Source organism: Notolepis coatsorum (assembly GCF_963971535.1).
Source record: "Notolepis coatsorum genome assembly, chromosome: 12".
Taxonomy (NCBI): domain Eukaryota; kingdom Metazoa; phylum Chordata; class Actinopteri; order Aulopiformes; family Paralepididae; genus Notolepis; species Notolepis coatsorum.
This window is the reverse complement of record NC_140176.1, coordinates 37,855,421-37,869,736: the sequence shown is the minus strand read 5'-3', so window position 1 is coordinate 37,869,736 and position 14,316 is coordinate 37,855,421. Positions and strand designations below refer to the sequence as shown.

General features: G+C 46.8%; 1 protein-coding gene across 1 annotated transcript in view; it reads left to right on the top strand.

Annotated features, from left to right (window-relative positions):
* The window catches only part of pip4k2aa (phosphatidylinositol-5-phosphate 4-kinase, type II, alpha a), a 128,267-nt gene extending 118,434 nt beyond the window's left edge, over positions 1–9,833 (top strand). Inside the window, exons 7-10 of the mRNA XM_084326052.1 lie at positions 2,922–3,035; positions 6,060–6,300; positions 9,112–9,215; positions 9,716–9,833. Of these exons, the coding sequence (XP_084182178.1) occupies positions 2,922–3,035; positions 6,060–6,300; positions 9,112–9,215; positions 9,716–9,796 (540 nt within the window). The 3' untranslated portion in view covers positions 9,797–9,833. The remainder of the gene's footprint in view (positions 1–2,921; positions 3,036–6,059; positions 6,301–9,111; positions 9,216–9,715) is intronic.
* The last annotated feature ends 4,483 nt before the right edge of the window (positions 9,834–14,316 follow it).

Genomic DNA, 14,316 nt, shown 5'->3' with positions numbered 1-14,316 from the left:
CACCTCTCAGGAGCCACGATGCGTTCCGATGCCTGTGTGTAACGACAAACGACGGAATTCGACGCCTCGCTGAAAGTAACCGCGAGACTGAGTTGTTGTTGTTTTTTGGCACAGTGAGACCGGAGTATGAAAGAGGAGGAACGAGCGGAAAGGCTGAATGGATGGAGAGGGAGACGGATGGACGGATGGATGGATGGATGGATGGATGAAAAAGAGATGGGAGGATGTAAACAAAGAGATAGGAGGATGTATGGATGGATGATAAAGAGATAGGAGGATGTAAACAGCATGTCAGTTTCAGGGGGGGTGGGGTTGGCAGGTCTGCGAGGGTCATTCAGGTTGCATTCACCCTTTGCGTTCACGATCCATCCATAATTCAATCCGCCGCGTTGCATATCCCATTATATTTTCAGTGAGACTCGAGGTCCATGTCTGTATATATATATATATATATATATATATATATATATATATATATATATGTGCTTGAAGGTCGTATCTGTATGTTTTGTATTCCTCTGTCTGTGATTTAAAGTGTGTGTATACATACTGTATATATGTGTGTGTGTGTGTGCGTGTGTGTGTGTGTGTGTGTGTGTGTGTGTGTGTGTGTGTGTGAGAGAGAGAGAGCGTGTCTACACTAGTGTCTCTCACTCCAGTGCTGCAGAGCTGCTGTTGTCGTTGTGTGTTGCTGCTGGTGTCGGGCTGCCATAGTAACACTGTAGTAGCCAAGCTGCTGCTTCCCTCTTACCTCATTTCCTGCTCTCAACTTACTCAGAACAACGACCCTCCCTCCCTCCCTCCACCACCCTTTCCAACCTCTCATAACACACCTGCCCTCCACAGGAGACTTACGGTATTGCAGCGAGCTAGGATAGATAGATTACAACTGAACCCCATAGCAAGAAACCCTCGTAGGGCTAATCCTACAGTCTGCTTCTAGGCTGGACGTTGTGCGAATACGACAAGGAGATAACTATGGTTTTTAGAGAGTTGCCATTTTGTCACTTTGTTTTGTGAACATCCAGGGTCTGGCTTCCCCAAAGCATCTTAGTGCTGCACTCTTTGTTGCAATGAAACAAAGAAGAACATGGATGGTTTTGGGAACCCTAAGTCTAGGATTGTTTTGGGAACCTTAGTTCCGGATGGTTTTGGGAACCCTAGTCCATGATGGTTTTTGGAACCCTAGTCCACGATGGTTTTGGGAACCCTAGTCCATGATGGTTTTGGGAACCCTAGTCAACGATGGTTTTGGGAACCCTAGTCAACAATGGTTTTGGGAACCCTAGTCCACAATGGTTTTGGGAACCCTAGTCATTTTGACGATGTCGTCCTCATCATCAGAATAAACCTACAGATCCACCAGGTTCTTTTTTTCTCTTTCTTTTTCTTCTCTGGAACGAAAAATACCTTTTTGGACCCCTGCCTGCACTGTGTGCAACAATAACGCTGAACTCACACCACAAAGCACAGAGAGCCGCCAATACCTGCTGCTCTTGTCAAACATAGACAGGCAGACGAGACCCGGCTGTGGTGGGAAGTTAGTTCCACCACCGTGGAACCAGGACAGGGAATGAATAGCCTACTTCGTTTTAATGACCCAATCGCAAAGTTTGCCAGAGTCGAGCAACAGCTGTGATTGGAGGATCAAGAAACGAGATTCAATTACATCAGTCTAACTTCTCAGAGCAGAGCGCTTACGGGCAGCAGCGGTTGAGTTTAAGTAATTGAATCTTCCCCCGATCTGTAATTATTGGTCTAAATTTGGCATAACCCTCAATCAATCAATCAATCAATCAATCAATCAATCAATCATACTGAAAAAAGTGTAAAGTTTCCATTGAAGAAGGAATGAGGAAAAGACTTGAATGTTGAGAAGAGAGAGAAATGGGGAAAAAACACATGTGGATCATACATTAACCCTGTGCATGCCGCATGCGTGTGAAAATGGGGTTTTCATCCTACAGTAATTTCTATTCTTTAGCCTAAAAAGAGGTCAGTCTCGGGACGGTCCCCAGGGACGGTCTTTTACAGCCAACTCCTTTTCGTGTTGTATCGGGAGATTGGCTGAAGCAGAGACAGACATGTCAAACCAACCGCAGGCTTGAATCTCTACAGTGACCTAAGGGGGTGTTGACAACATGAAAGATCACAAGTTATTACCTGGATAACTATGAAAAGTCATTGTTATGGACGATTTGGAAGATTAAATTTGAATATTGGTTGTTGGAGATCTCTTAGGGTTCCCCTCTCTTTAGACAATTAATCGGTCAGATTGGTCAGTCGTTTTATGAAATCGTTTCCCATATTATTTCCTGAGAGATTGTAAGTAACTGTAAGCACTAGATTTAAAGAGCTCCCTCTAGATGATCGTATGTGGGAGACACAATTTGACAAATCTGTCAATTAAATCAACTATGGCTAATCCATTAGTCGACAAAGTGCTATGACTATTAGTCGACTTAGAGTTTCTTTAGTCGAGGACTTCCCAAGACCTCTATTAGCATAGGTTAACACCAGTGAACTGCCTCACTGAATAAAAATTCTCAAATTTCATATTTTATCAGTTATCCGACTGAATTTGTGATTATTATTCGTCCTGAAACACTCGTTGGTTCTGACAGTGGCTGAAGAAAAGACATCTGTATGGTATTGGTAGCAGACCTGGGCAGCAATATACTTAATATATTGTAAATTTTTTGAATGGGGGAAACAAAATCTAGCGAGCTTAACTCGTACACATTGATCTGCAGCATATTATTTCCCTGCGTGATTTTGTATAGAAGCACCAAGCTTCTGACATAAACGGCAGAAGGTCCAGTCGCCCAGGTCTGTTATCTACCAGGCCAACATGCCATTGTTCCAGCTCTGATTGTTATGTTCTGGTATGGCTCCGCCCCACTGTCTGCACCACTGAGCAGGCCAAGGAGCTGCCCACCTACAAGGACAACGACTTCATCAACGACGGCCAGAAGATCTGCATCGACGACGAGAACAAGAAGCTGTTCCTGGAGAAGCTGAGGAAAGACGTGGAGGTATGTGGAGGTGACGGGAGTGTGACGGGGAGGTGATGGGAGTGTGACGCCTGACGGGGAGGTGATGGGAGTGTGACGGGGAGGTGATGGGGAGGTGACGAGAGTGTGACGGGAGTGTGACGGGGAGGTGACGGGGAGTGTGACGGGGAGGTGACGGGGAGTGTGACGGGGAGGTGATGGGAGTGTGACGGGGACTGTCCCCGACTAAGTATTTGGATGGTCGACTATGATTGGCTAAAATTTGCCGTTAGTCGACTATTGGTCGACTAAAAAAAGAAATAATAATAAAGTATAATATTAAAAAAAAAAAAAAAATCATTCCATTTGGGCTGTGGGGTGCTTAATGTCTGAAGGAGTCGACTGAAGGCATCTTGTCCTCTGCAAAAGCATGCAATTGGTCCACTGATGGATACATCTTGATATTTGTCTAGTCTAGTGTGTTCATTAGATGGGTGAAATCCTCTTTCAGTGCCTCTGTGCCTGTTTTCGTAGGCAGTTAGCCTCTGGTATGCGTGCCATTAGTGTTAGCCACGCTTCTAGGCCTCTTTTGTTTTGGAAAGAATGATACAAAAATATATTATATATATTATAATTTTTTTTTTTTTTTTTTTTTACTATTCGACTAAGAGGTTGGTTAGTCGACTACGGCTCCTTTTGACCGATTAGTCGACTAATCGACTAATAGGGGTCAGCCCTACAGTATACAGTACAGTGTAGAAATGGTGAGGTATAGCTTAGCTTGTGGTGGTGAGGTGCAATGAGGTATGAGATTGATGTGCAAATCTCCTTACCAATAAATATAAAGTGTGTTGGTGTCTAAAGTGGGTGCTACAGTGTGTTGTTTATTTAAAGTGAGTGTGTGCATGTGGATGTGTGTGCTGTGGGTGTATTTGATGGTTTGTTATTGTTCATTGAGCATCCTGATGGCCTGGGGATAGAAGTTCCTTCTGAGTCTCTCTGTGCTTGCCATGAGACTCTGGTATCGCTTGCCTGACCGCAGCAGTTCAAAGAGGCAGTTGTTTGGGTGGCTGGGGTCTTTGATTATTCTCTTAGCCTTACCCATGCAGCGCTTGTTGTAAATGTCTTGGAGAGTGGGAAGCCCCCCTCCAATTGTGCGTTCGGCTGAACGGGCCACTCTCTGTAGTCTGCTACGGTCTTGTGCAGTGCTATTCCCAAACCAGGCGGTGATATTGCCAGTCAGGATGCTCTCTATTGTGCATGAGTAGAAGTTCTTGAGGATCTTCTGACTCACTTGGAACTTCCTTAGGCACCTAAGGAAGTAGAGGCGTTGTCGTGCCTTCTTGATAACACTGTCAATGTGTGTGGTCCATGTCGAGTCCTCGGATATGTGGACTCCGAGGTACTTAAAACTGTTCACTCTCTCAACTGGTGCCCCGTCGATGCTGAGGGGGCTGTAGTCCCTGACCCCCGACCTCCTAAAGTCCACAATCATCTCTTTTGTTTTGCTGACATTCAGGGAGAGGCTGTTCTCTTGACACCATCCCGCTAGAACCTTTACCTCTTCCAGGTAGGTCGTTTGCAGAGATCAGGCCCACCACTACTGTGTCGTCAGCAAATTTGATGATTGTGTTGTTGTTCCGCTGTGCCACACAGTCATGTGTGTACAGGGAGTAGAGGAGGGGACTCAGAACACAGCCCTGGGGGGCCCCTATGTTGAGATTGATGGATGAGGATGTGCAGTTGCCTGCTCTCACCACCTGGGGTCTGCCCGTCAGGAAGTCCAAGACCCACTGGCAGAGGTCATGTGTTGAATTGTTTGTCGATATTTCTCAAGACAAATTGACTTTCTTTTAACTTGATTTACTCTGTAGTGATTAGGCCTATTGAAACGTTGTAATCTATTTCCACGAGCCCTTGAAGAAACAAAACAAACAAGTAAGACTAGGAGTTGTTTCCTAATAAGGGGGTTGATTAGTGTTCAATGCTACAGCCTTTAACTCTGTAATAGTATAGGATCTGGTAGCAGTGGCTAAACCTCTCTTTTTCTTGTACCACTGCCTCCTCTTCCTCCAAACTGTTTCCTCCATGTCTCTGTTCACCCTCTCCTCCTCCCTGTACCAATCCACCATCTCCCTCCCTCTTCCTCCCCTCTTTTCGCTCCTCCCTCTCTCCTCTCCTCTCCTTTCTCTTCTCCCTCTCCCCTCCTTCCTCTCCTCCCTCTCCCCTTTTTCCTCTCCTCCCTCTCCCCGTCTTCCTCTCCTCCCTTTTCCCTCCTTCCTCTCCTCCCCCCTCCCCTCATTTCTCTTCTCCCTCTCCCCTTCTTCCTCTCCTCCCTTTTCCCTCCTTCCTCTCCTCCCTTTTCCCTCCTTCCTCTCCTCCCCCCTCCTTTCTTTTCTCCCTCTCCCCTCCTTCCTCTCCTCCCTATCCCCTCCTTCCTCTCCTCCCTCTCCCCTCCTTCCTCTTCTCCCCTCCTTCCTCTCCTCCCTCTCCCCTCCTTCCTTTCCTCCTTCCTCTTCTCCCTCTCCTCTCCTTCCCCTCCTCCTTCCTCTCCTCCCCTCCTTCCTCTCCTCCCTCTCCCCTCCTCCTTCCTCTCCTCCTTCCTCTCCTCCCGCTCTCCTCCCTCTCCCATCCTTCCTCTCCACCCTCTGCCCTCCTTCCTCTCCTCCCTCTCCCCTTCTTCCTCTCCTCCCTCTCCCCTTCTTCCTCTCCTCCCTTTTCCCTCCTTCCTCTCCTCCCTATCCCCTCCTTCCTCTCCTCCCTCTCCCCTCCTTCCTCTTCTCCCCTCCTTCCTCTCCTCCCTCTCCCCTCCTTCCTTTCCTCCTTCCTCTTCTCCCTCTCCTCTCCTTCCCCTCCTCCTTCCTCTCCTCCCCTCCTTCCTCTCCTCCCTCTCCCCTCCTCCTTCCTCTCCTCCTTCCTCTCCTTCCGCTCTCCTCCCTCTCCCCTCCTTCCTCTCCACCCTCTGCCCTCCTTCCTCTCCTCCTTCCTCCCCCCTCCTTCCTCTCTCCTCCTTCCTCTCCTCCCTCTCCCCTCCTCCCTCTCTCCTCCTTCCCCTCCTCCCTGTAGTTCTTGGCCCAGCTGAAGCTGATGGATTACAGCCTGCTGGTGGGGATCCACGACGTGGAGCGGGCGGAGCAGGAGGAGGTGGAGAGCGAGGACAACGAGGGCGAGGATGATGGCGAGAGTGACGGCGGAGGCATCGGGACCCCACCCGACAGCCCCAGTAACACCCTGGACAGCAACAAGCCACTGTCGCCCGGAGAGTTCGACCCCACCATCGATGTCTACGCCATCAAAAGCAACGACAGTGAGTAGCGAAGCGGCACGAGTCACACACTAACTCTCTGCTCTCTGTATAAGCTTCACTTGTTGCCGTAGGAGCTTGTAACTCTGGGGGTTTGAGCGCTCGTCTGGTCATCTGAAGGGAGCTGCACTGGCTTCCCATTGTCGCACGAATACTCTTCAAGGTTCTTGACCTGGCATACCGTGCAGTGAGAGGGACTGCTTCCTCCTACCTCCGGTCAATGGTCTCTAACTACACACCCTCAAGACCCCTACGCTCTGCATCCTCTAACTACACACCCTCAAGACCCCTACGCTCTACATCCTCTAACTACACACCCTCAAGACCCCTACACTCTGCATCCTCTAACTACACACCCTCAAGACCCCTACGCTCTGCATCCTCTAACTACACACCCTCAAGACCCCTACACTCTGCATCTTCTAACTACACACCCTCAAGACCCCTACGCTCTGCATCTTCTAACTACACACCCTCAAGACCCCTACGCTCTGCATCTTCTAACTACACACCCTCAAGACCCCTACACTCTGCATCTTCTAACTACACACCCTCAAGACCCCTACGCTCTGCATCTTCTAACTACACACCCTCAAGACCCCTACGCTCTGCATCTTCTTTTTTTTTTTTTTTTTTATTATTGGTCTTTTTCCCCCTCCATTTTCCTCCGATTTTCTCCCATCCCAATGTTAGTCGTATGCCAATTCCCAGTCCCTTCCTGGTCGCTGCGCTTTACCCCCCACAGTCAGATCATTTGGGAGAGTGGAGGCTACCACGTGCTTCCTCCGACACACGTCCAGCCAATCACCGCTTCTTTTCACCTGGCAGCGCGGATTCTCATTGAGAGGGCGTAGCGTGTGGGAGGACCACACTATCCCCCTCACGTCCAATCCGCGCTTAGCAGGCGCCCCGACCGAACTGTAGGAGTCGCTGTTTACAACGACCCGGACCCACCCCGCCAGCTTCTCCCACCCTCTGATACAGCCAATTGTATCAGTGCAGACGGCCAGCCAAGCTGGTGACAACCCCGGAGCTGTGAGCTGGATTCGAACAGGCGAACCAAGCTCACAGCTCCGGGGCTGGTGACGAACGCAATCTCCGCTCGACCACCTAACCGCCACTACGCTCTGCATCTTCTAACTACACACCCTCAAGACCCCTACACTCTGCATCTTCTAACTACACACCCTCAAGACCCCTACACTCTGCATCTTCTAACTACACACCCTCAAGACCCCTACGCTCTGCATCTTCTAACTACACACCCTCAAGACCCTTTCTTTATTTTTTACAAGTACCGTAGGAGTTCAACAGAGAAATAGTTTATGCATTATGTTTTAGTTGTCAACTGATCGTTATTAGGTAACCTAGCGTTACTTTGGTCGTGACTAATCCGTGCTGCTCTGCTACAATAAAGATGCTAACTGTTAGCTGACAGCAGTGGCATTAGCAGATTGCTGGTTTTTAATGAGACAGAACATGAAACAAGTTTATTGAACTTTTAGGCGCATTACCGCTACCTTCTGGATTGGAGGGGTTAAAGCTCACAGCGTGACGTCACACGAATGGCTCAAGTGGTGACACACCCACACAAGCACACCACCCTGCAGCGAGGGTGGTGGTAGATCCTGCGTTGTCGGATCTAAAGTGAATGCAGCCTAACTGCTCCTGAAGAGCAGGTTGACACCTTGCATGGTTGCCTCTGCCATGTGTGTGTGAATGTGAAGCATAATTTGTAAAAAAAAATATATATATAATAATAATAATAATTTATTGTATTTATAAAGCGCTTCTCAGGAACCCGAAGTCCAAATGCTATATATAAAATGCAGTCCACTTTTGTGCAACGGTCCCCCTCTTAAATAGCTCTACATAGCCTGCATTACAGTTTCTTGTAGTCTTGAAGAGGATTACCACCCATTTTAAGAATTTGCACGTGTTCTTCCTGTGACAGTGTTTGTAAATACAAGCAAGAACCCTCCTATCAGTGATGTCACTGGGAGGCTAAATGTGAGACTGCTCCATTTGTTTGGTGTAAGTCACACAAACAAACTCTACTTTGTAGCATTTTGCTGTTAGCCCTTTCCTGTGCCTTTACACCTATTAATTTGCATCACAGTGGAGTTCACCACACCTTGCAATTATCCTGCATTAGTGTTGCAGGATTTTGAAATATGAAAACATTCCACCTGGGGCTGCAGCAACAGTTCAACAAGCATGTTAGAGGTTCAGTGTGACCTCGGAGCGACAATGGCTCAGGATTTAGAGCTGTCGTCTGGTAATCAGATGGTTTGTGACAAGGTGTCAAACACCTTGCATGGTCACCTCCGCCATCTGTGTTTTAATGTGTGAGTGAATGGGTGAATGTGAGGCATAAGTTGTAATAATAAAAGTGATATATAAATACAGTCCATTTACCATGACAGCCACATTTCTACTTACTGCATTTTGTCTAACATGGATCAATGCGTTTGTCTTTTTTACTACGTGCGTATCTCATGTTCAGGCAGATGTGAGGAGTTTTGTTTCGTCCCCCAGGCGCTCCCAGGAAGGAGGTGTACTTCAGATGTGAGGAGTAATCCACTGTGTGTTTGTTTCGTCCCCCAGGCGCTCCCAGGAAGGAGGTGTACTTCAGACGTGAGGATTAACCCACTGTGTGTTTGTGTCGTCCCCCAGGCGCTCTCAGGAAGGAGATGTACTTCAGATGTGAGGAGTAACCCACTGTGTGTTTGTTTCGTCCCCCAGGCGCTCCCAGGAAGGAGGTGTACTTCAGACGTGAGGAGTAACCCACTGTGTGTTTGTTTTGTCCCCCAGGCGCTCCCAGGAAGGAGGTGTACTTCATGGCCGTTATAGACGTCCTGCAGCATTACGACGCTAAGAAGAAGGCGGCCCACGCCGCCAAGACCGTCAAACATGGGGTACGGAGAACAGGGGTCACACGAGGTCCTCGAAGTGCTTTGAAGTCGGCACTCGGAATGTCAAGTAGTCAGGGTTGAGTTGCGTTCTGGAAACGGTTCCATGTTAGTAAAATACTGGATTCAGGTTGAGTTGTGTTCTGGAAGTTTGATTGGAATTGATTTTATTACAGATCCCCATTAGCTGGTGCCATAGCAACCAGCTAGTCTTCCTGGGGTCCACACAAAAAAAACATACAAAAACAATTATTATTCCAAAACAAAATGAGTAAAAGTCAGTACTCAACACACGATAAGATGACTGGATTCAGGTTGAGTTCCGTTTTGGAAGTGGTTCCATGTTAGTAAAATACTGGATTACCAAATTCTCTGCCCCTGGAAAGTGTCAACATTTTGTCACCAGGCATAAATAAAAACTCTCTCCAATAAAATATGATCCATTTAAAAAAAGAAAGGAATTTTTTTTTTATGAATGACCTTCTCGTCTTTGTCTCCCCCTGCAGGCGGGAGCTGAGATCTCCACGGTGAACCCGGAGCAGTACTCCAAGAGGTTCTACGATTTCATCACCACTATCCTGTCATAGCTCCCTGGAGTCACGGAGGAGGGGAGGGGCGGGTGCACAGGGGCACCTGGGGAAGGGAGGAGAAGAGGAGGAGAAGAGCGATGAAGGAGAGAAAACCATCAGGGAGGAAAGCGGGCTTTGCATCACTTTCTCTCCCGCACCTCTTCTCCTCTCTCTCCCTCCCTCCCTCTCTTTCTCTCTCGCCACTCGTCATTGGAGTGCCCCGCTCTGCAGCTAAAAACCATCATTCGTTTACATTTAACCTCTCCTCTGTTGGTTTTTTGATCTTTTGTTACTTTTGGACCATAAGGGTGCAGAAAGCAGAGCAATTGTTCAAGTCATTACATTTGTTTATATATATATATATATATATATATATATATATATATATATATATATATATATATATATTTGTTTATTTTCTTTGTTTAATTGATTGTTCATTTTGGGAATATGGCTTTTTTAATTGCCTCTAACATGACGTCCCTCACCCTGTACTGCGTTTTGTTGTTATCGTTTACTTTGTTTGTTTTTGTCGTTCCTTTCTAAGGTGAGGGGGGAGATGGGGGCAGGGAGATGTTTTAGTTTGGTGAGAGAGGTTGAGTGGAGTTCAGAGGTCGGATTACAGCAGGAAGTGAGGTTGCTCTTGCAGGAAGTAGAAGAGGGTTGTGCAGGATGTAAACATGGGAGTTTACATTGAGCCTCGTCCAATGCAATCGTTTCGCTTCTGGGGGCAGGAAGCAGTCTTCCAATAGGCCAACAGCCAGGGCAGTCTCTAGATCCCATTACCCGGAAGTATGTTTGTTTTTGATGGGGGTTGGCACCTTTTGACCAAGCTTCAAAGCCGCAATTCGTCATAATTTTCTCCTAAAAAGTTCTTTATAATCTTATCCTTTACCATAACCCTAATCTCAACCATACATGCTACCTACTAATTATAAACCTATCCTTTACCATAACCCTAATCTCAACCATACACGCTACCTACAAATTATAAGCCTATCCTTTACCATATTCCTAATCTCAACCATACACGCTACCTACAAATCATAAACCTATCCTTTACCCCCCCCCCAACGGTTGATCCCCTTCCGCAGTCGCCTTCTCCCTGTATAGAGGTAAGAGGATCCGACTTCTGGGTTATATTCCTGCCACACTCACTCACTCACTCACTCACTCACTCACTCACTCACTCACTCATACACATGCACACCCATACCCTCCCCTCTCCCACGCTAAGGTCAGTTACTTCCCACGCATACCGCTTGTGTGTCACAGTAGTCGTGTCTATGTAATGAGAGAGAGCGCAGAGTTAAGACAAAGATGAAGATTAAAGAATTACAACCGAGTTTAAAGGTTCTGTTCACTTCCATCTGAGTGAGAAGGAGGTGATGGGCATCGTTGTATAGTGTAACGGTCTCTGGAACCCACAAGTCTCCAGGTTGTTGTTGTTGTTGTTGTGGGTCGATGACACTAACTCCTCGTCATCTTCTTATAGGGCGTCAAGTTTGAAACGTTGTTAGTCGTTGTTAGTTAGACTTTCTGTTGCCATCAGCACCTTATAACAAAAACAAAAAAACCTTGCACTTTTTTTATTTTTATTATTTGTTCGTTAGACAATAGGAGCTCTTGTTTTCTGTTACATGTGCCGTAACAAAAGCACTGTTCTGGAGCATTGGAATGCGGTGGAATGTCCAAAAGGCCTGATACCAGGTCCTCGGCCTAGACCAGGCTTTCCCAAGGCGGGGGTATAAAAATGGGGTGTGTTGGAAGTTTCTGATTTCAAATGAAGAGACTATTTCTATATTGGGTTACTTGGACCTTACTAGCCTTTGACACGGTTATTGTTAACTAGCTCATGAGAACAGCTGAATTTGTCTCCCTGAAGTATAAAATGTTAATGTACTTAATACGATGTGCGTGAATACCAGGGTCCATTTCTGACCTTTATGTGGAGTAACCTGCCAAAGAAGGTTGGGAACCCCTGGCCTAGCCCAGTCTGGCAACCCCTGGCCTAGCCCCCATCTGGGAACCCCTGGCCTAGCCCCGTCTGGGAACCCCTGGCCTAGCCCCCATCTGGGAACCCCTGGCCTAGCCCCGTCTGGGAACCCCTGGCCTAGCCCCCATCTGGGAACCCCTGGCCTAGCCCCGTCTTCGCTTGTAAACACTTGTAAAGAACTCTGAAGAGATTGGGTGCGCGTTTATTTGCAATATCTGACAGGACAGTTGGAAGAGGGCTAGCTTTGACATAGGGCTTAACGACACCAACCCAACCCTGTCATGAGTCCACCATGCAGAGACAAAGTGCAGATAACTGGGAGTAAGAGACTTCAGAGCCTTGGGGTTTTCTTCCATCTCGACAAAAATCATCATCGACAAAAATTGTTTCTGTACTTTGGCTTTGTACGGCACTATAGACGGTTTCAACTCGACAACATAAACCTTCTAAAAACCCAAAGTTTACTTCCTGGCTTGCTAATATCGGTTACTGGCGGGGGAATAAAACATTCCCTAGCAACGCAGGTCCAGTGAAACCGCCCATAGCAGGGTGCTAACGGGGAGGCGGCTTAGGGACCAGGGGGAGGAGCCAACCAGTGTGAGTGACGCCTGCGATTTCTAAGGCAAGCGGACGGCGGTTTACCTCCGGCATCGTACCAGCGCACGCCAGCCACGGTGTGTGTGTCAGTGTTCAAAGAGGGAAGGGAGGGAGGGAGTCAGGGAGTCAGGTGGAGGAGCGGGTGAGGATGTAAAGATATAAACGTTGTCGAGTCTGAACGCCAACCCTGTCCTCTCTTCTCCGACCTGGCTGCGAGTCTGTTATTCGTTTGTTGTTGATCTTGATGTTGTTGACATTGTTGAAAGATGGTTTACCTGTGTTTTTTGGAATTTGGTGGGTTTATGAATTGACGTGGTAATTCGTATTTCTTTTTTTTTGTTTTGTTTTTTGTATATTTTGCACAGTAGGAAAGGAACCAAATGTTATGCATACGATCCCAGTTGGTTGTTGTTCTTAACAAGGGAAAACGTAATATACTTGTACCCAAGTGAGAAGCGTTTGTGCGTGTGATGTTGTGTATCAGTTAAATGGGTAAAGCGACGAGGGGAGGAAAGAAACTAAAACAAAGAAGCGAGTGACGTCATCCTTCTCGCCCTGTTCTGACCCCATGCAGAAAGCTTCCATGGCGGTATGTTTGTTTTAGATATCATAGATTATATTCACATTTATATTTTTACATTGCATTTTAGTCATGAAAATATAGTTGTATTTAAAAGAAGAAAAAAAGAAAAAAAATAGATAGACATGCAGCACCCTCGAGTTGAGAGTGAATGACTGTTGTTGGTAAATGAAGAACGATAAACTGCTTGAATTTGTACAACGCTTACTATGTATATGTATATGTACTGTAAAAACAAAAAAAATAAGAGAAAATTGAGGGGGGGAAAATGCATGTCGCGGGACTAAGTTTCCTTCCTTCCCATCTAGTCTGTGGTGTTGGCTGTTCAGACGCACTCTGTCCTCAACCTACACTCTTAACGTCTGTGTCGTCTTCTTACGTATACCCAGTCGCTCCCTACTACTACTACTACCACCATGCTTTAAGATAACTGTGTTTTCATACACTGTGCAAGAGGTGTGCCTTTATACTCCGAAAGTTTATTTAATTTTGTATTTTGTAATCTGTTTTTCTTTTTTTTCTTTTTTTTTTATAAACAAAGGTTATTTTAATAATAGGGGTGTTTACTTTGAGGTGTATTATTCCTGATTTGTACTTAGAAGTCCGACCTCCCCTCCTCCAACCCCCCCCCCTTCTGTGTATTTAGATACAGTAAGTTAATGTTATTGAGTGAAATTGTAAAAAAAATAAAAAAAAACGTATCGGCAGTTGCCAAAAAATAAAAAAGTAAAAGGCTGTCTCTAATTGACCCATCGCAAGCTCCGCCCTCTTGTCTTCATCCTTGATACAGTTGTGATTGTAATTGGAGGATCAAGAAAACCGGGTGAGGTTTGAGATGGGTCAATTTGAAGATTTGGGGTTGGAAGGAACTGCCTCAAGACACAGATGAAGGGTCAGTTTAGTTTTGTAAATCCTGAGGGATGGCGGGGGGGGGGGGGGGTAGCCAGTCTTGATGGGTGAATATTGACCCAGTGACCTCAGCCTGTTGACTGAACTAAAGAATAACAGACCCGTCCCGTCTTGTGTTTGGAGTTGAGGGGTAAATCCTGGTTCTTCACAGAACGCACCACCAAGGTGGAAAGAGATCCTGAATCTGACCAACGTTTGTGTCTTTAGGCTCTTCCTGCTTCCTTCAAAGTGCTCTGACGGTCTCTCTGCTGATATGATCACCTCCTACTGGTCCTGCCTCCATGGAGAATGTGTGTTATGTGACTGTCGTTGACGGTGTTCCCGGTGTGCTTGTCCTCACCTCAACAAACCAACGGCTTCTTCGAGGTCTGTCCACTTTCACCAACTTATCGTCATCACTTATTAAAAACTACCTAACCACAGGTGCTGGGACACAGGCTACAGGGGTGTGGTTTT